General features: G+C 51.9%; 1 protein-coding gene across 1 annotated transcript in view; it reads left to right on the top strand.

Moving 5' to 3' along the window:
* The window catches only part of atos (atossa), an 18,045-nt gene extending 14,155 nt beyond the window's left edge, over window positions 1–3,890 (top strand). The window contains 2 exon segments of the mRNA XM_068348973.1: window positions 322–448; window positions 451–3,890. Of these exon segments, the coding sequence (XP_068205074.1) occupies window positions 322–448; window positions 451–492 (169 nt within the window). The 3' untranslated portion in view covers window positions 493–3,890.
* The last annotated feature ends 22,362 nt before the right edge of the window (window positions 3,891–26,252 follow it).

Here is a 26,252-nt window from a genome sequence, read left to right as displayed (position 1 = left end):
TTATTTATTGAGATAACTAAAATTATTATTTATTAATGAAATCATTAAAATTACTCAAACTATTGTTATGATAGAAATTATTATTCTTAGAATTATTGAAATTATTATTTAGATTCAAAATAATTATGATTGAAATTCATAGTTATTATTGCCTTTGATAATTAATATGATTATTTTTTTAATTATTTTTATTAACATTATTATTATTAAAGTTATTACTACTATTATTGTTATTAAAAATATCAAAATGAAAATGATCACAGCCATATAAAATAGTTGTTCGTGGTCAAGTTAAATTAACCGTATATTCCATCTTTTCAGGTTTGTCAGCTCCAAGTCTGGCAAAATCTACCTCCATACAGACATCCGTATGCTGATCCTTCGCAAGAGTGACGCAGACGCCGCCACACTGCACAAAACCAGCGTCCCTTACGAACTCCGCTCGTTCACACCCACGGCCCAACCAATCCCAAGTTTTCTCCCAGGAAGTAAGGCGCCGCAGTTGGTGCACTCACTGCCGTTTTGCTCGCGCAGGAAGACGTGAAAAGTGCCATGTAGTTTTCTGATGATTTACTTTGAAAATTATATGTCGGACACAACATTCTCAAAGAGTTTAAGAACAATTCATACTGATATATTGGAAAAATAAAAAACTGATGAAAAACTTCTAAAAATGAATGCAGATGTGAATGTTTTAATTAGAATCGGAAAGTTCCAACACACAAATCTGTCCCTCTTACCTTTTAAAATTATATAGAAAATAAGTGAAATTGTGTATCTAAAAGTTTGCTTCCTTCCAAAAAAAAAGTATAAAGAACACGAGTGAAATTGAAGCTTTGCGTTCAGCAAAGCGTAACTTCCACGAGAAAAGTGCAGGGCAGTCAAATGTGGCGTCCAGTTAACATTTGAACTTTGATGCTTCCATTTGCAAAGAACAAGTGAACTGGGTATTCTTAAAGTGCCCTTGCGTGGTCCTACAACATGCGTGGAGAATGCCGAAGATGTTGAATCTACCGGCTTACCACACACCATCTTATTTCCCCAATTGGTTCTGTTCTACTCCGAAGAGCTTCGTTTGTATCGAATGCGCGTCAACACAGAACAAAACTCGGTCGATGGTGCGACTGATCTTGTGATAGTCTTCTTATTCTTTTTTTTTTCTTATTTTTTTTTAATTAAATGACTTCTTAGATGCTGATCTCAGTATTGCCTTTAGAGTAGAGTATATCTTTTTAAATATTTAGTGTTTCTTGTTACGTTTATATTACTGAGGATAACACTGTTCGTGTTTTTTTTTTTTTTTTTTTTTTTTCAGGAATGCTTAGTAATTTTTATTGGAGAAAATGTTGGAAAAGATTTATGCAATATATATTTGAGTACTGTTTTCATTCTTTTTTTCTGTTGGACATTTTTAGCTTTTATTAAAGGTGCATAGCATTTATTTGCACAAAAGTTTAGCAGAACTAATATTATCAAAAGTAATCATAGGCTCCTCACTTAAATATTTTACTTAAATGTCATGAGTTGTCAATGTCCCACAAGCTTTGCTATTGAAGCACTGGTACCAAGATTGTCCAATTCCAAAACAATCGCCGATTGAGCAAGAAAAAATAAAAGAATTCTCAACTCCTCGGTCCAGTTTGCTTGTGACGACGACGACACTGAAGAAATGTGCCTATAATGTATATTTTTTTAAATGTATCGTGAACTGTTGGACAAAGTGGTACGACGTCTGCTGCTCAGATTTAATGGTGCATATCTCCCGAGGAGGCAGAACTCGTTCTCGGCAGAAGGTAGGGGATAGCGTAGCAGAATCTCTTTTAAAGGTCCTAGGGAGAAGATGGATCGTAGCCTTCCGGCTCGGTCCGTTTCTCCTCTTGTCATTTCTCATTTGACCGGTTTTTATTTTTGGGTACATCCTTGCTTTAGTTGTGTTACGGGATAAATTATTTATTGCAAACATAATGCTGAAGCATTAACGCAAACTTGGGAAAACAATGATGATTTGAAAATTACGTAGACGAAGATATTAATTTGTGGATAAATTATCAATAGGGTGAGAGAGAGATAGAGAGGACTGCTTATAGATGTAGAGAAAAAAGGTATATGTTTCATATCTGGTGTGAATATGGCAGCCTCCTAATCACTTCTGTGTACAGCGTACACGAGTACTGTGCTCAAGAGGTGTAGTTTGGTCTACTGTCATTAATATATTTTTATTCATCAGTGGAGAATTGCTATTCTTGGAAATATAGATAAATCTGTATACAGTATATTATGTGTGTGTATGCCAATCAGCTAAGCCTATGAATTGAAATCTTTAAAAATTATCTAGAAGTATTGATTTAATTTGTTCAGTGTTATTTTTCTTGTGTCCCCTCTCTCTCTCACACACACACACACACCACACTTTACTCTCCGTTTACCAGCAAAATGATTTTCCCGTCTAGTAAACATGTAATTTCTGGATACTTAGATGCTGCGGACAGCCCGGTTCAATCCCCTAGCATCAGTTGATGCAGGATATATACCTGATTTACCACAAGTCAGTAAACATGTATAGTTAATAGAATATCATGTTTTGATAAAGACATTAAATGTATTTGACTATTATTTTATTCTTGTAGGAAATCGAAGCGTAGAGCTAAAGTAAAGACTAAATCCTGATTAGACGTAACGCTCAATATCGTAGGCGGGGTTTTTTTTATGCAACCATTTTAAACATATCGCATAAATGTTCAGATATGCTGTACTACTGTGTATTATTCTTGAAGTTTCCTGACATGACTGTCTACTTGAACTGGAAAACTCCTTTGAGGAAAGTTCACAAACACGTCCTCCAGATGCTGATCATTATTATAATTTGTACGTATTAACCGTTATACTTTCTACGCAGTTATCAACGAGTCCAATATCTGGAAACCTGTCACTGTGTTTACGTAAGTTTACGTTGAGACAACAGGCACAAAAAGTTAGATTAATCCATACTAGTACTTTCTTTTTAATTTGTTCAGACTGCAGCGGAATTTGAGAAGTGATATATGCACGTAGGGTTTTACGACGGCTGAACACATCCGAGTTGCAGTTCCAGTTGGAATGGAACGGTGCTTACTGCCAGGTGTCTGTATTCAGACCCACATACAAACAGGAAATGCCTGTCCTGACAATGGAAACACAACGGAATCCTCCGTCACGGAAATTTAAGAAAATCCGAGGAAACTTGAATATAAAAGAGACAATTTTTAAGTCAACCAAGATGTGCTTTTCAATTCTAATTGCATTGGCCGCTATTGAAATCTTAAACGGTTCCATGGTTTCAACAGGCATTTAGCTGCGCGTAAAACAGTTCTATTAACTGAGCACTGCGGCTGGAATCTCTCCTGGACCACCATCAGGTTTTTATGAAAAGCTTCCTCCTCCTCCTCCTCCTCGTCTTTCTTCTCCTCAGCTTTAACTTTCAAGTGTAAATAATTGTACAAAGTGAATGTTGAAAAATATCATAGAGTATATGATAGGTGTTTACGGATACAAAGGCCCATCAGCTATTTTGCGTTTCAGTAGGAAGGGGTCAGAGTCGCCCTAAAACTTTGGTTTGACTTGTTCATGTAAACTTTAATTAAAAAGAGATGATTAGACATTTTTTTAAAACACATTTTGATTTTTAACCCTTTTGTTTATTTTCCTGATGGGTCTTTGAGCTAGTCTCCTAAAGGAAGTCTTTCGCCATAGTTTATAGGTAATCCCTTTTATCCAGTCTCTCTCAAATGGAGAGGCTTTGGAGAAAGATAGTTTTTATTACAGCGACTGAATAGTCTACATTTATTTATATTAATGATTGACCTAACTCTGTATGTAACTCAGAATAAAACTGTAGTTCTAAAAGTTCTAAATGGTCTTTGATTTCATACCTGGATTTCCATTTTCACTTGGTTTATGCCCCGAGGCAACAGGTCGCCAGGCTGCACAGCCGGCTTTATGCCCCGAGGCAAGAGGTCGCCAGGCTGCACAGCCGGCTTTATGCCCCGAGGCAACAGGTCGCCAGGCTGCACAGCCGGCTTTATGCCCCGAGGCAAGAGGTCGCCAGGCTGCACAGCCGGCTTTATGCCCCGAGGCAAGAGGTCGCCAGGCTGCACAGCCGGCTTTATGCCCCGAGGCAAGAGGTCGCCAGGCTGCACAGCCGGCTTTATGCCCCGAGGCAAGAGGTCGCCAGGCTGCACAGCCGGCTTTATGCCCCGAGGCAACAGGTCGCCAGGCTGCACAGCCGGCTTTATGCCCCGAGGCAAGAGGTCGCCAGGCTGCACAGCCGGCTTTATGCCCCGAGGCAACAGGTCGCCAGGCTGCACAGCCGGCTTTATGCCCCGAGGCAAGAGGTCGCCAGGCTGCACAGCCGGCTTTATGCCCCGAGGCAAGAGGTCGCCAGGCTGCACAGCCGGCTTTATGCCCCGAGGCAAGAGGTCGCCAGGCTGCACAGCCGGCTTTATGCCCCGAGGCAAGAGGTCGCCAGGCTGCACAGCCGGCTTTATGCCCCGAGGCAAGAGGTCGCCAGGCTGCACAGCCGGCTTTATGCCCCGAGGCAACAGGTCGCCAGGCTGCACAGCCGGCTTTATGCCCCGAGGCAAGAGGTCGCCAGGCTGCACAGCCGGCTTTATGCCCCGAGGCAACAGGTCGCCAGGCTGCACAGCCGGCTTTATGCCCCGAGGCAACAGGTCGCCAGGCTGCACAGCCGGCTTTATGCCCCGAGGCAACAGGTCGCCAGGCTGCACAGCCGGCTTTATGCCCCGAGGCAACAGGTCGCCAGGCTGCACAGCCGGCTTTATGCCCCGAGGCAACAGGTCGCCAGGCTGCACAGCCGGCTTTATGCCCCGAGGCAAGAGGTCGCCAGGCTGCACAGCCGGCTTTATGCCCCGAGGCAACAGGTCGCCAGGCTGCACAGCCGGCTTTATGCCCCGAGGCAACAGGTCGCCAGGCTGCACAGCCGGCTTTATGCCCCGAGGCAAGAGGTCGCCAGGCTGCACAGCCGGCTTTATGCCCCGAGGCAACAGGTCGCCAGGCTGCACAGCCGGCTTTATGCCCCGAGGCAACAGGTCGCCAGGCTGCACAGCCGGCTTTATGCCCCGAGGCAACAGGTCGCCAGGCTGCACAGCCGGCTTTATGCCCCGAGGCAAGAGGTCGCCAGGCTGCACAGCCGGCTTTATGCCCCGAGGCAACAGGTCGCCAGGCTGCACAGCCGGCTTTATGCCCCGAGGCAACAGGTCGCCAGGCTGCACAGCCGGCTTTATGCCCCGAGGCAAGAGGTCGCCAGGCTGCACAGCCGGCTTTATGCCCCGAGGCAACAGGTCGCCAGGCTGCACAGCCGGCTTTATGCCCCGAGGCAAGAGGTCGCCAGGCTGCACAGCCGGCTTTATGCCCCGAGGCAACAGGTCGCCAGGCTGCACAGCCGGCTTTATGCCCCGAGGCAACAGGTCGCCAGGCTGCACAGCCGGCTTTATGCCCCGAGGCAACAGGTCGCCAGGCTGCACAGCCGGCTTTATGCCCCGAGGCAAGAGGTCGCCAGGCTGCACAGCCGGCTTTATGCCCCGAGGCAACAGGTCGCCAGGCTGCACAGCCGGCTTTATGCCCCGAGGCAAGAGGTCGCCAGGCTGCACAGCCGGCTTTATGCCCCGAGGCAACAGGTCGCCAGGCTGCACAGCCGGCTTTATGCCCCGAGGCAACAGGTCGCCAGGCTGCACAGCCGGCTTTATGCCCCGAGGCAAGAGGTCGCCAGGCTGCACAGCCGGCTTTATGCCCCGAGGCAACAGGTCGCCAGGCTGCACAGCCGGCTTTATGCCCCGAGGCAAGAGGTCGCCAGGCTGCACAGCCGGCTTTATGCCCCGAGGCAACAGGTCGCCAGGCTGCACAGCCGGCTTTATGCCCCGAGGCAAGAGGTCGCCAGGCTGCACAGCCGGCTTTATGCCCCGAGGCAACAGGTCGCCAGGCTGCACAGCCGGCTTTATGCCCCGAGGCAACAGGTCGCCAGGCTGCACAGCCGGCTTTATGCCCCGAGGCAACAGGTCGCCAGGCTGCACAGCCGGCTTTATGCCCCGAGGCAACAGGTCGCCAGGCTGCACAGCCGGCTTTATGCCCCGAGGCAACAGGTCGCCAGGCTGCACAGCCGGCTTTATGCCCCGAGGCAACAGGTCGCCAGGCTGCACAGCCGGCTTTATGCCCCGAGGCAACAGGTCGCCAGGCTGCACAGCCGGCTTTATGCCCCGAGGCAAGAGGTCGCCAGGCTGCACAGCCGGCTTTATGCCCCGAGGCAACAGGTCGCCAGGCTGCACAGCCGGCTTTATGCCCCGAGGCAACAGGTCGCCAGGCTGCACAGCCGGCTTTATGCCCCGAGGCAACAGGTCGCCAGGCTGCACAGCCGGCTTTATGCCCCGAGGCAAGAGGTCGCCAGGCTGCACAGCCGGCTTTATGCCCCGAGGCAACAGGTCGCCAGGCTGCACAGCCGGCTTTATGCCCCGAGGCAAGAGGTCGCCAGGCTGCACAGCCGGCTTTATGCCCCGAGGCAACAGGTCGCCAGGCTGCACAGCCGGCTTTATGCCCCGAGGCAACAGGTCGCCAGGCTGCACAGCCGGCTTTATGCCCCGAGGCAAGAGGTCGCCAGGCTGCACAGCCGGCTTTATGCCCCGAGGCAACAGGTCGCCAGGCTGCACAGCCGGCTTTATGCCCCGAGGCAACAGGTCGCCAGGCTGCACAGCCGGCTTTATGCCCCGAGGCAAGAGGTCGCCAGGCTGCACAGCCGGCTTTATGCCCCGAGGCAACAGGTCGCCAGGCTGCACAGCCGGCTTTATGCCCCGAGGCAACAGGTCGCCAGGCTGCACAGCCGGCTTTATGCCCCGAGGCAACAGGTCGCCAGGCTGCACAGCCGGCTTTATGCCCCGAGGCAACAGGTCGCCAGGCTGCACAGCCGGCTTTATGCCCCGAGGCAACAGGTCGCCAGGCTGCACAGCCGGCTTTATGCCCCGAGGCAAGAGGTCGCCAGGCTGCACAGCCGGCTTTATGCCCCGAGGCAAGAGGTCGCCAGGCTGCACAGCCGGCTTTATGCCCCGAGGCAACAGGTCGCCAGGCTGCACAGCCGGCTTTATGCCCCGAGGCAACAGGTCGCCAGGCTGCACAGCCGGCTTTATGCCCCGAGGCAACAGGTCGCCAGGCTGCACAGCCGGCTTTATGCCCCGAGGCAACAGGTCGCCAGGCTGCACAGCCGGCTTTATGCCCCGAGGCAACAGGTCGCCAGGCTGCACAGCCGGCTTTATGCCCCGAGGCAACAGGTCGCCAGGCTGCACAGCCGGCTTTATGCCCCGAGGCAACAGGTCGCCAGGCTGCACAGCCGGCTTTATGCCCCGAGGCAACAGGTCGCCAGGCTGCACAGCCGGCTTTATGCCCCGAGGCAAGAGGTCGCCAGGCTGCACAGCCGGCTTTATGCCCCGAGGCAACAGGTCGCCAGGCTGCACAGCCGGCTTTATGCCCCGAGGCAGCAGGTCGCCAGGCTGCACAGCCGGCTTTATGCCCCGAGGCAACAGGTCGCCAGGCTGCACAGCCGGCTTTATGCCCCGAGGCAGCAGGTCGCCAGGCTGCACAGCCGGCTTTATGCCCCGAGGCAAGAGGTCGCCAGGCTGCACAGCCGGCTTTATGCCCCGAGGCAAGAGGTCGCCAGGCTGCACAGCCGGCTTTATGCCCCGAGGCAAGAGGTCGCCAGGCTGCACAGCCGGCTTTATGCCCCGAGGCAAGAGGTCGCCAGGCTGCACAGCCGGCTTTATGCCCCGAGGCAACAGGTCGCCAGGCTGCACAGCCGGCTTTATGCCCCGAGGCAACAGGTCGCCAGGCTGCACAGCCGGCTTTATGCCCCGAGGCAACAGGTCGCCAGGCTGCACAGCCGGCTTTATGCCCCGAGGCAACAGGTCGCCAGGCTGCACAGCCGGCTTTATGCCCCGAGGCAACAGGTCGCCAGGCTGCACAGCCGGCTTTATGCCCCGAGGCAACAGGTCGCCAGGCTGCACAGCCGGCTTTATGCCCCGAGGCAACAGGTCGCCAGGCTGCACAGCCGGCTTTATGCCCCGAGGCAAGAGGTCGCCAGGCTGCACAGCCGGCTTTATGCCCCGAGGCAAGAGGTCGCCAGGCTGCACAGCCGGCTTTATGCCCCGAGGCAACAGGTCGCCAGGCTGCACAGCCGGCTTTATGCCCCGAGGCAAGAGGTCGCCAGGCTGCACAGCCGGCTTTATGCCCCGAGGCAACAGGTCGCCAGGCTGCACAGCCGGCTTTATGCCCCGAGGCAACAGGTCGCCAGGCTGCACAGCCGGCTTTATGCCCCGAGGCAACAGGTCGCCAGGCTGCACAGCCGGCTTTATGCCCCGAGGCAAGAGGTCGCCAGGCTGCACAGCCGGCTTTATGCCCCGAGGCAACAGGTCGCCAGGCTGCACAGCCGGCTTTATGCCCCGAGGCAACAGGTCGCCAGGCTGCACAGCCGGCTTTATGCCCCGAGGCAACAGGTCGCCAGGCTGCACAGCCGGCTTTATGCCCCGAGGCAACAGGTCGCCAGGCTGCACAGCCGGCTTTATGCCCCGAGGCAAGAGGTCGCCAGGCTGCACAGCCGGCTTTATGCCCCGAGGCAACAGGTCGCCAGGCTGCACAGCCGGCTTTATGCCCCGAGGCAAGAGGTCGCCAGGCTGCACAGCCGGCTTTATGCCCCGAGGCAACAGGTCGCCAGGCTGCACAGCCGGCTTTATGCCCCGAGGCAACAGGTCGCCAGGCTGCACAGCCGGCTTTATGCCCCGAGGCAACAGGTCGCCAGGCTGCACAGCCGGCTTTATGCCCCGAGGCAACAGGTCGCCAGGCTGCACAGCCGGCTTTATGCCCCGAGGCAACAGGTCGCCAGGCTGCACAGCCGGCTTTATGCCCCGAGGCAACAGGTCGCCAGGCTGCACAGCCGGCTTTATGCCCCGAGGCAACAGGTCGCCAGGCTGCACAGCCGGCTTTATGCCCCGAGGCAACAGGTCGCCAGGCTGCACAGCCGGCTTTATGCCCCGAGGCAACAGGTCGCCAGGCTGCACAGCCGGCTTTATGCCCCGAGGCAACAGGTCGCCAGGCTGCACAGCCGGCTTTATGCCCCGAGGCAACAGGTCGCCAGGCTGCACAGCCGGCTTTATGCCCCGAGGCAAGAGGTCGCCAGGCTGCACAGCCGGCTTTATGCCCCGAGGCAACAGGTCGCCAGGCTGCACAGCCGGCTTTATGCCCCGAGGCAAGAGGTCGCCAGGCTGCACAGCCGGCTTTATGCCCCGAGGCAACAGGTCGCCAGGCTGCACAGCCGGCTTTATGCCCCGAGGCAACAGGTCGCCAGGCTGCACAGCCGGCTTTATGCCCCGAGGCAACAGGTCGCCAGGCTGCACAGCCGGCTTTATGCCCCGAGGCAACAGGTCGCCAGGCTGCACAGCCGGCTTTATGCCCCGAGGCAACAGGTCGCCAGGCTGCACAGCCGGCTTTATGCCCCGAGGCAAGAGGTCGCCAGGCTGCACAGCCGGCTTTATGCCCCGAGGCAACAGGTCTCCAGGCTGCACAGCCGGCTTTATGCCCCGAGGCAAGAGGTCGCCAGGCTGCACAGCCGGCTTTATGCCCCGAGGCAAGAGGTCGCCAGGCTGCACAGCCGGCTTTATGCCCCGAGGCAAGAGGTCGCCAGGCTGCACAGCCGGCTTTATGCCCCGAGGCAACAGGTCGCCAGGCTGCACAGCCGGCTTTATGCCCCGAGGCAACAGGTCGCCAGGCTGCACAGCCGGCTTTATGCCCCGAGGCAAGAGGTCGCCAGGCTGCACAGCCGGCTTTATGCCCCGAGGCAACAGGTCGCCAGGCTGCACAGCCGGCTTTATGCCCCGAGGCAAGAGGTCGCCAGGCTGCACAGCCGGCTTTATGCCCCGAGGCAACAGGTCGCCAGGCTGCACAGCCGGCTTTATGCCCCGAGGCAAGAGGTCGCCAGGCTGCACAGCCGGCTTTATGCCCCGAGGCAACAGGTCGCCAGGCTGCACAGCCGGCTTTATGCCCCGAGGCAACAGGTCGCCAGGCTGCACAGCCGGCTTTATGCCCCGAGGCAAGAGGTCGCCAGGCTGCACAGCCGGCTTTATGCCCCGAGGCAACAGGTCGCCAGGCTGCACAGCCGGCTTTATGCCCCGAGGCAAGAGGTCGCCAGGCTGCACAGCCGGCTTTATGCCCCGAGGCAACAGGTCGCCAGGCTGCACAGCCGGCTTTATGCCCCGAGGCAACAGGTCGCCAGGCTGCACAGCCGGCTTTATGCCCCGAGGCAACAGGTCGCCAGGCTGCACAGCCGGCTTTATGCCCCGAGGCAAGAGGTCGCCAGGCTGCACAGCCGGCTTTATGCCCCGAGGCAACAGGTCGCCAGGCTGCACAGCCGGCTTTATGCCCCGAGGCAACAGGTCGCCAGGCTGCACAGCCGGCTTTATGCCCCGAGGCAACAGGTCGCCAGGCTGCACAGCCGGCTTTATGCCCCGAGGCAAGAGGTCGCCAGGCTGCACAGCCGGCTTTATGCCCCGAGGCAACAGGTCGCCAGGCTGCACAGCCGGCTTTATGCCCCGAGGCAACAGGTCGCCAGGCTGCACAGCCGGCTTTATGCCCCGAGGCAAGAGGTCGCCAGGCTGCACAGCCGGCTTTATGCCCCGAGGCAACAGGTCGCCAGGCTGCACAGCCGGCTTTATGCCCCGAGGCAACAGGTCGCCAGGCTGCAGAGCCTGCTGGTTACAGGTTTAGAAATGTGGTTTCGGAGTAGTATGCTGAAAATATGACGGACTGAGAGGAAAACTAACGAGTTGGTGATGGAGAGGGTGGGAGTTTGGGGAGAGAGCGTTTAGCTCCAGTGAGGGGTAGGCAAATGTGGTTTATGGGTCACGTAGTGAGAAGACAAGAATTAGAGACTGGTAAAATTGATGGAAGGATGGAACATCATTGTGGCCTTGAGTAGATTCTTCGGAAGTTATCATTGTAGATTAAAGTCGTGTCAGGGATGAAAACATTTCAATAATAATGTCTTCCTGAAGTGGAGTAAAATCTAATGTTTCTCGTCTTGGTTTCAATAAATTTGCACGGTTACCTGGATTTCCTTTTACTGAAAAGTATATAAGACAAGTCCCTGAAACACGGACGTGTTCCAAGTCAGCCTTTTTTTTATAACTAGTGTAGTAGGAATTCCTAAATCTATTTGTACGTTGAGGAGTTATGATGAAGGAAAGAGGTATTTCTGGGTAGGTGCTGTGTGGTCTCCAAAGTCTTTCTTGTAAAGGGCTAGAACAGGAAATCCAATACGACATGCCAAATTATATCGTCTCCCCCGCTCTAGGGCCAGTACACCCACATGCAAAGCACAGACTCGGTGTGTAAAGGGGAGACCTTGCAAGTTCAGGCTCGCGTGAACATTCCACAGCACCTCAATAGCTGAAAGTTCTGCTATGAGTAACCCTCGGGCACGGCACCCCAGAAAGGAACCATCGTTCCAGCTCTAGCTTTAAGTTCTGCTACGAGTGACCTCGGGCACGGCACCCCAGAAAGGAACCATTGTTCCAATCCTTGCCAGCTTACCTACGTCACAACAAAACCTCGACCTCCGTTTGGTGTGAGTCGTCAGACATGTGAACGTATTGTAATCGTGGTGTCTTCAAGATCACTTAAAAAACAAAATTAAACATCTTCCAATGAGGTTCTTCTAGCCTAAACAATGTGTAGATGCCCGAAGTTAACCTTCCTTCATATTCTCAAATAATTTTATAGGCCTCTCATGAATGGCAGGGGAAAGGGACAGTGACACTGCCCCGGTGAATAACCATATAAAGTGTGATCAGCACCCAAGCCCCATCTCCACCCTAGCTAGGACTACCAGATTGTCAGGGAGGGACATTTCCCACGAGATAAATGGAACTCGAAATAAAGTTACCAAAATGGCACACACAGATTCTTGGCTTCTGAATCTTTGCAAGTCAAAAGTTTTTATTATTTATGGGATTTATTATACTATACTGTGCATGGGTAATTTGGCTGACTGTGATTTATAGATGTTGAGAGAAGTACAGTATTGAGAAAATGAGGAATGATCACGACTACACCATTACTTACAGCTCACCAAAAATGAACAATCAAGTCCATCATATACTCAGATAGTTGATGAACAAGCCTGAGGAAGGAAAATCACAAATTTTTAAGTAATTTGTATTTTTCCTAACATACTTACCTAGAACTACTTTCTTATGAGTCGTGCTCCTCAGTAAGTTTCGTCGGAAAGGTTCTCCTCAGCCCTGCAGGGCCCTCGGGGAAGGATGGGTGGGCCATAACCCGAAAGTAGTTCTAGGTAAGTATGTTAGGAAAAATACAAATTACTTGAAAATTTGTGATTTGTTCCAACACAGAGTACTTACCTAGAACTACTTTCTTAGGAGACTTAAACTTTAGGAGGTGGGAGTGTCCTGCAGGGACTAGGGACCGAAGGTTGGAAGCACGAGGGGGAAAGGAACCTAGATAGGAGACTAGGTTCCGACGACCACTACTAGAAAACTACGAAAATAGGGGAAACTACCCAAAAAACTATCTTAGTGTCTAAGAGGCTTACCTCTGTACAAAACACTTCCGAGACTTATTCCTTGCTGAAGACGTATCTCATGGCCGCTAAGGTCTTTTGAGTCACTTCCACGCAGGGAATTAAGGGCCAGGGGAAGGATGATAAGGGGAAAGGTAAGGGATGAACGTGTGTCTCTTGGGCTTACCGCCCCCGGTTTCCTTGGGGCCATGACCTTAAATCTTTTGAAGGGCCAAAATGACCGGACCAAGGGCGAACCCGTCCAAGGATTTCCTCGAACAGTCCTTCAAGTAGTGCTCCGTGAACGTGGACTGTCTGGACCAGGTGCCCGCCTTCAGGATTTGGCCCACGGCCATGTTCTTTTCAAATGCTAGGGAGGTGCTAAGACCCCTAATATCATGAGGCCTTGGTTTGCCTGAGAGAGGGGTTCTGAGATGTCGTAAGCCCTCTTGATCACTTGGTGTAGCCAGAAGGAGATTGAATTCTTGGAGATTGGTTTCTTCACCCGTCCGGTCGAAACGAATAAACTCTTGATCTCAGGACGGAGCTTGGATGTCCTTTCCAGGTATTTCCTTACTGCTCTGACCAGGCATAAGAGCAAGTCTTTAGGGTTATCTGACCGAGGGATCGCTGGCACCGAAAAACCCTCGAACCGAGGATCCCAACAAGCCGGGTTCTGTGTTTTGGCCACAAAACTAGGGACGAACTTAAATGAAGCCTCACACCACCCCTTTAAGTGTGAGACCTCGTACGACAGTCCGTGTAACTCACTAACTCTCTTTGCCGAAGCCAGGGCCAAGAGGAAGACTGTTTTGAGGGTGAGTTCCTTATCCAGGATGTCCTTGAGAGGCTTGAAGGGCGGTTCTGACAGGGCTTTGAGTACTCTATCTAGGTCCCACTGCGGTACCCTCACTTCTTGTGGGGGACATGACTGCTCAAAACTCCTGATGAGCATCGAGATGTGTCGGGAGGCTCCTAAATCAATGCCTTTCAGGAGGAAGACCTGACCTAATGCTGCATGTACTCCTTTTATGGCTGGAATGGAAGTGGCCACATCGTCTCTTGAGGTACACCAGGAAGTCCGCTATGTCGTGAATCGAAGCCCTCAAGGGTTTGATATCCTGGGAAGTGCACCATTTTGAGAAGACTGCCCATTTTGCCTGGTAAACTGCGATTGAGGAACGCCTTAGGTAACCCGACATCCTCGTCGCGGTCCTCGATGAGTATCCATCCTTCTTCAGGAGCCGCTCGATAACCTCCACGCGTGAAGGCGGAGGGACCGAGGGTTTTCGTGAAACCTCTGGAAGTGGGGCTGACGGAAGAGGTCTGGTCTGTCTGGAAGCGGCCGAGGAGAAAGAAGAGCCAGTTCTTTTAGGTCTGCGAACCACTCCCTCTCCGGCCACCAAGGCGCAACCAAAGTCATCCGGAGGTTGGCCGTTGCTCTCACTCAGTTGAGGACTTGCCTGATCATCCCGAAGGGAGGGAAGGCGTACACATCGAGGCCGTCCCAAGGGTGTTGGAAGGCGTTCTCGAACGCTGCTGACGGACCTGGGACTGGAGAACAGAACACGGGGAGCTGGGTGTTCAGACGTGTGGCGAAAAGGTCCACTACTGGAGAGCCCCACTTCAGTGTGACTGCTCGAGCTACTCCAGCATGTAGAGTCCACTCTGACCCTATCACCTGGCCTACTCTGCTGAGGTCGTCTGCCAGGACGTTCTTCTTTCCTGGGATGAACCTTGCTGTGATTTCGATCCCTTCTTTTGCAGCCCATTCTAGTAGTTCTGTCGATAGCGCGCATAGCTCCTTCGACTTTAGACCCCCTTGCTTCTTTACGTAGGCTACTACCGTGGCGTTGTCGCACATTGACGCCATGGTGTTCCCCGGAGGAGGTGAACGAATTCTTGACTCGCCCTCAGCATGGCAATCATCTCTAGAATGTTTGTGTCGCGTTGTTTCCTCGCGGGACCATTTTCCTTTTGTCGACTTGTCGAGTAGGTGAGCCCCCCAACCTTCCTTCGATGCGTCCGTGAACAACAGCACCTCCGGAGGGTCGGGTGCGAAGGGCATCCTCTTCTCAGTGTTCGTTCTGTCGTCCCACCACTGTAGGACTACCTTCGCTTCTGGGGAGACCGGAACCACCTTGTGGGGATTTCTTCCTTGGGTCCAGTGTTCCTTCAGGTTCCATTGCACTGCCCGGAGTTTGAGTCTCCCCTGTGGTACTAACTTCTCTAACGACACTTGATGGCCTAGCAACTTCTGCCAATCCTTGGCCCTCCTGGGTTGGTCTGTCAGGAAGTGTTGCAGAACTCGCTCCAGGTTTTCCAACCTCTCCAATGAGGGGAAGGCTCTCACTAAGCGGGTGTCCAGGACCATCCCCAAATAGGTCATCCTGGTGGTGGGAATCAACTGGGACTTTTCTAAGTTGACTGTGATACCCAATTCTTTGCAGAGACGGAGCAACTTCACGCCTTACTCCCTCAGTTCTTCCCTTGAGGCTGAAAGAAGCAACCAATTGTCCAGGTATCGGATCAGACGAATGCCCTGCTCGTGTGCCCATACGGAGACCGTCGTGAAAACTCTTGTAAACACTTGAGCGGCTGTCGACAGTCCGAAGCAAAGGGTCTTGAATTGCAGGACTTGGGTATCCCACTTTATCCTGAGGAACTTCCTGCTGGAGGGGTGAACGGGGATTTGAAAGTAAGCGTCCTTGAGATCCAGGGACATCATGAAGTCCCCTTCCCTCAAGGCGGCCAACACTGTCCTCGCAGTGTCCATCTTGAAGTCGGTTTTTGCCACAAACTTGTTGAGGGCCGACAGGTCTATTACTGGCCTCCACCCCCCTGTTGCCTTCTCCACCAGGAAGAGCCTGCTGTAGAACCCCAGGCCGGGATCCTCAACTGGTTCCAACGCTTCCTTGGAGATCATGGATGACACCTGTTCTTGCAACGCCGCCCGTTTCAAGAGGTCCTTGGGTATCAACCACTCGGCCTGTAGGGCCGGAATGAGAGGGGGAGGTTCTGCTAGGAAGGGCAGTCTGTAACCTTCCCTCAGGACTGTCACTGTCCAGGGATCCACACCGTAATCCCGCCATGCTTGCCAAGAGTGTTTGAGGCATCCCCCTACTTGAGGCTCCTGTAGGAGTAGGGGGCCTCTCTTCCTATCTCCTTCTGGAGGAGCGGCCGGACCGACTTTTCCTTGAGTTGCCGAAGGACTGTCTAAAAGGCCGACTGAGGGGTCGTGTTACCCCTACGGGGTGTGTGTGTGTGTGTGTGTTGCTTGGAGTCAAGGGACCGAAAGAGCCTCTCTTCTAGGTTGGGTAGGAGATGCACGGGATGGATGAGGGACGTCCACAGGTGGTCTCCTGTGCGCTGGTCGTCTCATGGGGGCAGGTCTATGCTCTCCCACGTCCTTCATTTTCCTCACCCTCTCCATTGTCTCCTCCACTTGCTTGAGGGGGAAGATCGACTCGTCCCACACCGAGGTATTCCTCAACGTCCTCGCTTCTCGGTCGGGGAGTTTCCTCACTAACTTGCTGAGGACTGTATCCCTCTTCCACAGGACCCAATTGGTGGCCTGGGAGAGAGATTGATATGACAAAATCTTTAGGGCTTTGCCCCCTGAGCTGATCAGCTCCTTTATTAAGGACTGGTTCTCTGGGAGGGAGAGATCATGTGATGACTGAAAACCTACCAAAGTGCAGGCCCACCAGTCTAACCAGGAGGACACGTAAACCAAATCTTGAGCCGTGTCCTCCATCATGGAAGTCTCCGTAGGGGAAAAGCACACAGGGGCCGTGGACGCCCTGTCTTCAGCGGCACCCTAGTTCAACGTGGTAATTGCTGACTCCAATGCGCGGGGCCCTCCACGACGACCTGGCATGTAGAACCTCTTCTGCGTCCTTAGCCCAGGGAGCAGCTTCAAGGAACTTTGGCTCCTAGGGGCGTCTGCTAGGCCGGCCAAGAACTTATCTGTGTGTTCATACTAAGCTTGACGTCAGGAGCTAAGGAGGGCTTCTGCTGCACAGGATTCTCCACAAGCCTACTGAGTCCGGAGAGCCAGGTCTGTTCCGCCACGGGCTTGGACTCATCTAGCCGATGGTGCCGTCTTATGAGGGCCAATACTTTCCGATAAGAGGAGATGTCATCCGATGAGCACTCTCCTCCTTCTACCTGGCCTCCGTCACCAGTCCCTCCGTACGAGTATCTTCGGTGACGGGGGGGGGGGGGGGGGGTAACGTTGGACGGGCCTGCCCGTGGCACGGGCGGACCTGCAGAGGCGAAGGGGATTACCTTGCCCTGCGGGGTTTCTCGTGTCAGTGGGATTATCCTGGGCCGCCAGGCGCCCTTGGTGCTTATTGAAGTCCGCCAAGGTGCCCGTGGCTGGCGCCACGCCTCCCATCTGGTGGAGCGCCTCCCTCCGTAGGGTTGATGTAGCGGAGGCCTTCGTGGACTTAGGTGCGTCACGGGGGGCTTGGTTCGACCTCCCTTGACGGGACTCTGGTCTGTAGGAGGAGAAGGAGGGGCAAGACGGTGGAGATGAGGCTCTAGGGAGCCAACCAGAAGCGGCCGCGGCTGTGGTAACCTTAAACAGCTCGCTCCGGGGCACCGTGATGTTTACCCACTCCTTCGATCTACTCCGTTTAGCCTTCTTCTTGGAGGGTCTAGACTCCTTCTTGCTTTGTCTGGAATGGGAGCGAGACTACTTCTTCTTCCGGGACCTCTCCCGCTTCCTCTTCGTGGACTTGGCTCCGTCCTCCGACGACGATGAATCCGAGGACAAGGATGACGAGGAGGAGGAGAGGGAATCCGCCGAATCGCTGGTGTCGGGGATGAAGAAAGATGGGCGGGAGCGTTGACGAGGGCGCTGGGGGAGACCGAGGCACCTTCTTACGGGCGAACCAATGATCAAACTCCTCCTCTAGTCTAAAGTGTGACCTGAAGGGCGTCTTAGGGGGATCCCAAACGGCGGGGTCCGAATTAGACGAGCTTTCTTTCTCGGCGTCTCCCCCGGCGGCTGAAGCACCTGAAACACATACCCATGACGCTGGGGAAGAGGTAGCACCTAACTTCCCCCACATAGGATCTTCAGTAGAGACGGGCCCTGCGGGCACCAGAACCTCGTCTCCCGAACACACTCCCGCACCTCCCTCAGGCCCCTCACATACCTGAATAACACCAGAATCTTCCCCCACAGACAATTCAGACTCCTGGGGAAGGGCAATGGGCCGCTTCCCACAATGGACTTACCTCGTCCCCTACTCTGGGTAGGGGAAGATGGAAGGGAGCCCCGTTCCGACGAGGCATCTGGCGACACCAATGAAGAAGACACGTTGGCTTTCTTGGGCGACTTCTTGGCCGCTTTCTTCTTCTTCGTGCCGTAAAGGAGCCACTGGATCTCGCTCCAGGACTCGCACTCCGAACACGTGGTGGTAGAGGAGCACACCTTGCTCCTACATGACGAACACAGCGAGTGGGGGTCCACCTCGGGCTTGGAAAGGAAAGCCCCACAAGACTTACCAGCCACAGGCCCAGGGCAACGGCGGGGATTCTATATAACGCAACACTAAGACACCAAGATTCACAGGGACACAGAGGAAAGGATAAGGATATGGACACGTGGGAACCGCGTGGTAGACACAAAGGATCGGGGGACACAAAGAGACGCACTGGGTAAGAGAGAGCGTGGCGAGATGTGAATCACGTCGCGACCAGAAACTTACTGAGGAGCACGACCTGAGCTAGCACGCTTTCCGGCCCCGGGTCGCCTTGGCGCGTATCACTCTGCCTGAGGTTGCCCCCATAGAAAACGGGAATAGGGTAAAACTACACAAAATTCTGGTCGGTTGGGAAGAGTTACCAGTAACTCCTAAGAAAGTAGTTCTAGGTAAGTACAGTGTTGGAACAAAGTGATGTTTATCCAACCATCTTGAGGATCCAATGATACGCCCATTCAGCTTTCTATTGCAATGTTCAATTCTTTTATATCTATTCCTTTGTTAATTACGAAACGTCAACGTAAGTAGTCAAAACACGATATGATTGCTCACCTTGAAAAAGTTTGCGTCATGACCCTAACAGCGACTTTGTCCGGAAGCGGTCGCCAAATGGTTGATATACCAATACCCACTCAAAGTCTCAATGATTTAAATCAGGTGGCTTCTGTATGTTTTAGCCACTGTGCATGTCCACAGAGGGCTATGTGGATTCATGTCCTCCAAGAGAAGTCCTAGCGACAATAGAACTATTGAAATAATCTCAAGGGGGTTAAGAGAATTGTGTTCTCTACTTGCAATTAAGATGGAGTCTGTGCAATTTCCCTTATGATGTTTTGGGACCTCTATTATAAAAGGTTTCATTGATGCCTTTGGGCCTAATATATTGTCATTTTCAAGGGAACTATTATAGTTTCTGGTACCTTGGATGCAGTACAGTAATAAGCACATTCTTTTTATAAAGATTACATCCTTCTGTCTCCATTCAAACAAATGAAAAAAGTTCTACTGAAGATCTATAAGAAAAGCATCATCTACCAATCATCAGCTTATTTGAAAGCAGTGACAGGCGAACATTGGCACAGCATAACGTTGTTCTTTTATCCGACGTTAAAATCGTCAACAAATTTCTTGTTCGTATTTTGTTGTATATTGCCAATTGTTCTTTATATCTGTTCTTGATGCAAAACTTGGGATTTTCAGTGGGATTGTGCAGTAGTTTAATGATCAAGAACTCGTAGCTTTCGTCAGCTTGTCTCCCACACTTGAAATTTGAATTCTTGTCTCCCACACTTCCATTAGAGAGGATGAATGTTGGTTCCCATGCAACGTTACCTTCATGAAGACTCAAAGTTAAAAATTCTGTTCCCATTTAGGAATCAACATTTTATTTTTCAGATTGAGGATATACTCCAGGAAGAATCAAACCTCCCTCAAATTCTCGTGCGACTGGCCCTAATCCTAATTATCCTACCCAACAACATCCTGCCCCACAATAACATCAACCTACTCCCACAAACCAACATCCTAGACCCTATTCCTCGTACGGTGCTGCCCTAACAAGCTGCACCCGACCCAAAACGACCCAACCTAATCCTAGACAAACGACCCCTTCCTCTCAACCATCCCCATCCCTTTTCGAAATCCCAGCCCCCCAAAATATAAAAACCTATATTCTTTATTTAGGTACACTTTTGTCGTAATATGGCTTGGTTGCTGAAGCCCGTTAACAGAAGTCGAGTGCGTGGTCACACACTCTCCTAACTTTAAAGCTTCTCAATTTTTCCTTTGGCAAACAGGGGACAACAAATGAGAGGTAGGATCATGATCAAAGACTTCTGGTTTGCATACTTAGGAAACATTAGTAATTGTTTTTCCTACAAAAATACAAATCTTGGTCTTTAGCATGGACAGAGATTTCATAGGTTAAAAATGATATTTTCATAATAAAATAAGTTTTTCAACATACTTACCTGCTGGTTATATAAGAATGGCTAAAGTCCCTGGATGCCTGGCAGAAAATTCAAAATCTTACGGCTATCGCAGATATGCCAGGTGTATACTAGCGCCCTTGCGGTAGACAGGCCAATCTAATCCAACCAATTCAGACCTTCCATGCCCCTTGGTCTCTAGAGGGGAGGAGGGTGGGATTATAACTTATATAACCAGCGGGTAAGTATGTTCAAAAAACGGATTTTGAGCGAAGCGAAAAATCTATTTTTGGGTGAGATAGCCATGTCGTCCTGATGGAAGGTTCCTTCAGTAGCTTCCTAAGGGTATATATGACTACAGTAGATATTCCCAGAGAATTAAACTAAAGGTTTCACAGAATTCTAACTTTGGCGTGAGTATCCATAAGGTTTCCCTTTAGGATATCGTATAATAACAGGGGACGTATGCTTGACACGCCACATAGCTATCTGCACCCCACATAGCGTTTACACTTTGAGGGGGAAGTTGGTGGCAAGTTATAGGAGGAGCCGTTGCAAAGTTCTCCTCCTCCGTTACCGTTATGGTACTCGGATGACGTCATGAACGCCGCTATCTTGGCTGACGTCATAACCGCGCGCCTTCTCCATTCCTTCTGGCGTCGAGGCCAGCCCCCATGATACAGTAAGATTGAGAGGGGGCCTGCCAAGGCCCAAAAAATAGAGAAAAGGGGGGGTCCATCAGGACGACATGGCTATCTCGCCCAAAAACAGATTTTTCGCTTCGCTCAAAATCCGTTTTTTGGGCTTAGGCCATGTCGTCCTGATGGAATTGTACCAGAGAATTAATGTATCGTGAATTCTTTCCCTTTTGTAGTGCCTTTGACTTCTAGACAATATTCCTTTGGTCTAATGACCACAGAGACCTTGTGACATTACCGGTATATGTCACCTCAGATAAACATGTGCTATATTACCACTTCCTGACCCCCCGGCAGGGAAGAGTCCTATTGGACTTATGGAAAAGTCTAGAAGTTACTTGATAAAGGAACTCACCCAGCATCAGAAGTACCTGCCAGTCCCAGAGCCAGATAGAAGATAAGCTAAGTACAACGTGTTGGAACAAATTACCTTAGTCTAGATGAGTTTGTATCAATAGGGAACAATAGTATTTTTATTGTTCAGACAAATTTACATATAGAAGGAATTGAAATTCTCAAACGGTATTTTATTACAATATTGAGGCGAAATAAGATGCACGAGTAAAGCACATTCTTGTATTTGGTCGTAAATAAGAATTAGCATACATACAGGTAATAAATGTAAATTGTAATGGAATGCAAATCAGTTACATAGACTTGGGACATTAATAGAAAAGATGTGGTATCTGAAAACGAAAACTTGCCATCACACACGTTAATTCCATAGGAATTGTAAAGTCTTTCTAGAATGACTCATATACACTTCATGTTAGGAACATGTGGCACACGTGTTTTAGTCTATGTGACTTCACCTTAGTATAAGAACAGTCCGAAGTGTCACATGGGGGCACTATTTTCACTATGTTGCGCACTAGGGTCAACACAGACACCCTTAGAGTTAGAGTCCTAAATAACTCGCTGTTCATCGCAGCACTAAGCAGCAGGTTTTAACACACTACCTGCAGCTACCACGAATCTTTAAAATTCATGCACCTGCTTTGCATAGTGTTTGAAAAACACTCTTGAAGACTTCCAGCCTGTGAATGAGCAAAGACTTTCGAAGTCCATTGACTGGAAGAAATTCAGAGAAGAGGCGACTTTCCTGGGATCGTGACCTGCGGGCGTACTGTCAGGATCCGCTCTGCGAATAAAGTAAGTGATCTTCGCCCTTAGTTGTTTGAGTGACAAATCAGAACCCGATGTTTCCCCTTTCAAGAGCTGACCTCCACCGAAGTCCGAAATTCTTCGAAGATAGACCTTTAGGCTCTCCACTGGGCACAGAGAGATATCCTCCTTCAGAGGGCAGATTCTCCAGGGACCCCACCTTATATTGGGTAGCTCATTCTTGGCGAGAAACGTTGGGTCAGGAAAGAAGTTGAGCTCGCCTGTTTCTGCGAACTGGATCTGGCCCTCTTCCCTTGATAATGCCACAATTTCACTGACACTAGCTCCAGAGGCGAGAGCAAATAAGAAAATCACTTTTCGAGTCACTTTCAGAGGGCAAGTTTCATTGTCCAAACTTGAGGCAAAATGGAACACCTTGTCAAGAGACCAGGAGATGGGTCTCGGCGGGGGTGCGGGTCTGAGTCTAGCATATGCCTTCGGCAACTTGTTAAAGATGTCACTAGACAGGTTTATTTGGAAGGCATATAGTAAGGGTCTTGTCAGGGCCGGTTTGCAGGTGGAAATCGTGTTGACTGCCAAGCCTTGTCCATGAAGGTGAATGAAGAAGGACAAACAAAAATCCATTGAAATTTCTGTAGGATTTCTAGCCTTGACAAAGGACACCCATTTCTTCCAAGATGACTCGTATTGGCTTCTGGTAGATTTAGTTTTATATTCCTCTAAGAAGTCTAAGCTTTTCTTCGAGATCCAAAACCTCTTCTTGACGGCTAGGGAGAGAAAATCATAAGGTGAAGGTCTCGGGTTTTCTTTGATGAAGCGAAGACAGTCAACTTCTGAACTTGTTGGGTTAGAACTGGGTCTGGCAGGGGAATTAGCTTGGGTTGTAACTCCAGGATCAATGGGAACCAGTTACTCCGGGGCCACTTGGGGGCCACTAGGGCTGCTATTCCTTGGAAGGATCTCAACTTGGTGAGGACTTTTAGCAGAAGGTTGGGTGGAGGGAGGGAACAGGTAAATCTTGGTCCATCTGATCCAATCCAGGGACATGGCGTCCACCGCTTCCGCTCGGGGGTCCTCGTATGGGGTCACGTAGCGAGGAAGTTGTTTGTTGTCGCTCGTTGCGAAGAGGTCGATCTGCAGTTCCGGGACTTCTTGGGAGATGAAGGAGAATGAGTCTGCGTCTAGGGACCATTCTGACTATCGGGGCTGTCCTGGATAAAGTATCTGCCGTCACGTTGCGGAATCCTTGTAGGTGAACTGCTGCGAGGTGTCATCTTTTCTTTTCCGCTAGGCGGAACACTTGGTTGAGTTGGGGGGATCTTGAGCCCTGACGGTTGAGACATCTGACCATGACGTCGCTGTCCAGGGTCAGTCGAATGTGGACTGAGGGACGTGGGGACAGTCTCTTCAGGGTAAGAAAAACTGCCATGGCCTCCAAGATGTTAATGTGAAACGTCTTGAATAGGGGAGACCATGTTCCTTGAATTTGACGTTGATGGGAGTGACCCCCCCCCCCCATCCTTCTAGCGATGCGTCCATATGGATAATGACCGAGAGAGGCGATAGTTGAAGAAGTACCAACCTTTTCAGGTTCTTTGCCTCCGACCACGGCTTGAGGAGTGATCGTACCCGGGTCGGCAGAGGTCTCTTGAGATCTCTTTGAGCGTTTGATACGTATCTTCTCCAGACTCCCGATGCATCTTTTAGCTGTGCTCGTAGCACTGGGTCTGTCACTGAAGCAAACTGAAGGGAGCCGAGCACCCGCTCCTGTTGTCGTCTTGAAATCCGTTTGGATTTGAGGAGTATCTTGACAGGTCCTGCTATTTCCTTTCTCTTCTTTAGTGCAATGGAAAGACGGTGTGACTGAAGATCCCAATGGATTCCTAGCCATTGGAACTTCTGAGCTGGTGAAAGTTGAGACTTTTTGGTGTTGATCTTGAAGCCCAAATGTTCCAAGAATTGGATCTCCTTTGTGGAAGCTTGCAGGCATTCTTCTTCGGATGCTGCCCACACCAGCCAATCGTCCAGGTAAGCCATCACCTGGACGCCTTGTAAGAGTAGCTGTTGGACGATCGTCTCTGCGAGCTTCGTGAATATCCTTGGGGCTATGTTTAGCCTGAAGGGCATGGCTCTGAAGGCGTACTGTCTTCTTTGAAGCCTCAATCCTAGGTAGAAGGAGGTCTGGCGATTCATTGGAATATGCCAGTAGGCGTCCGGCATATCTATCGAGACTGTGTATGCCTTTTGAGGCAGTAGGGCTCTTATGTGTTGAAGAGTTAGCATTTTGAACTTGTCGTTCACTATGAACTTGTTGAGAGGGGATAAGTCCAGAATGACTTTGAGTTTGTCGGATTCCTTCTTGGGAACACAGAATAGTCTTCCTTGGAACCTGGTGGACTTTACCCTCTTGATCACCTTCTTGTTCAAGAGTTCTTGGACGTATTCTTCCAGAATGGGGGTGGAATGTTGGAAGAATTGGTGGAAAGCTGGTGGTGGTGTTACCCAGCTCCACCCTAGTCCATTCTTGATAATGCTGTGAGCCCAGGAATCGAAGGTCCAACGATACAGGAAAAGGCCGAGTCTTCCTCCCACCGGAAGCATCTCATTGCTTCTGGTTGCCCGAGGGTTTACCACCTCGGCCGCTTGCTCCCTTTCCTCCTCTCCCTCTGGAGGGACGTCGAGAGGAGTCTCTGCTGGTGCCTCTACCTCTGGGACGAAAGGTAGTCGACTGCCTTTCGTAGGCGGGCACGAAGGCTGGTGACTGAGTCACCATCGGCTGGGGTACCAGTTGAAAGGTTTGTTGGGGCTGAGCCACCAACTGGGGAGCAGCGGTTGCCGGAAGCTGGCGTTTAGCCTGACGTTGCTGAGGTCTAGGCTTGTTTGGTTTCTTCTTTGGTTGGGGGCCCTCATCCTGAGAAGACTTCCTTTTCTTTGACATGACCCACTTGTGGAGAAGGTTCCGGTTCTCCGTGGTGGCCCTGTCAACGATCTCTTTCATGAGGTCATTGGGAATGGGATCTTTCCCCCAAATGTTGGAGGAAATCAGCTTCCGTGGTGCAGGCTCTCCGTGCCCTGATGAAGCTATAAAAGTCTTTTGTCAGTTAGCAAGGTGGGTCTTAGCCAAGACCATGTAGAAGCCTGGGGTCCATTGTTCCTCAGCCATTGTCTCCATTTTCACCGGGAGGGAAAGGCAGGCGGCCAGCCTCTCTTTCGTGTCCTGCTCCCGACACAGAAGGTATTCGGAGAGATTAGGGAGGTTCTCGTTGAACTGCTGTCCAGCGATGTCAGCCTCCAACTTTCCCACAGAGAAAGTTAACTGGAAGTCTTTCCAGTTCTTGTCGTCGGGAGGAAGGGTGAGGGAGAGGGGCCTACATTCCTCCAATGTAGGGCAGGGCTTCCCTTCCTCCACCGCCTTCAACACTGCTAAGAGGGAGTTCTCCGCGAAGGGGAAGACCATGGTGGTAGGAGCAAGAAAAGACGGGTGTTTCTTGCTTACGGCCGGCACCTTGGAATTGGTGTAGCCCTTGCTCTTTAGGTAACCAGCTAGCAGAGATTGAGCCCTTGCATGGTCAAACACAATGACCTCTTTAGGCTCGGTTTCCTTCATGGAAACGGGCTCGGACTTGAGGCAGATGTAGCAGTCCGGGTAAGATTCAAAGCTAGGCGAGAATTCCACCTCTTCAAGGGGGACGGCGCCTATCTTGTCATTCACAAAGATCCTGCCACTCGTGATAGGCATGTGCTCGGCCTGCCTCCATGGGTTCGTCACAGAGCAGGGCGGAAGGTCCTTCACGGTGATCTTCCTCGGGGTTTGCTTCGACAAACGAAGGATTTCCCTTTTGAAATCCTCATCCCTCTGGCAGAGCCTCTCGTCAAGGACCGCAATCAAAGCTTGGAGGTTATCCACGGGTGTGTCCGCTCTTGTGGGCATAGGAGTGGACGAAGTAGAGGGGACTGGTTCAGAGACGACTACGGAAGTGATAGAGGGTGCAGGGGCGCCTTCTTCGGAGTCAGGATCCTCTATAGGTTCCTCTTCTTGACCCTCGGCCATCAGGGTCTTCTCGGTGGTGTCCGACACTTCTGACATCCGTTCCACCTCGTCGAGATGGAAGGCTTTGAGTGCGTCCGAAACGTCCGGTTTAACCGTCAGTTGGACACACGGGATCTCTGGCTTGGGGATGACAGCATCCGCAGATGCTTTAGGAAAGAGCATAGCTCTCATCTTCTCACTAGGGAGATAGGGCCCCGTGGCGTTCTTCTGGAAACCACGCACCCACTTGCGTAGTTTCTCACGAGCATTGTCCCTAGCCTCCGCTGACGGGGGGGCTCGAGCGCCTCATTGAGCAGGTCCTTGCAAACAGTGCAGACCTGCGGGTCCAAATATCGAAGAGATCCTTGGGTG

The sequence above is a fragment of the Palaemon carinicauda genome, chromosome 25, assembly GCF_036898095.1.
Source record: "Palaemon carinicauda isolate YSFRI2023 chromosome 25, ASM3689809v2, whole genome shotgun sequence".
Lineage (NCBI taxonomy): Eukaryota > Metazoa > Arthropoda > Malacostraca > Decapoda > Palaemonidae > Palaemon > Palaemon carinicauda.
Note: the sequence above shows the minus strand (reverse complement) of the source record. Positions and strands in the feature narration are given on the sequence as shown.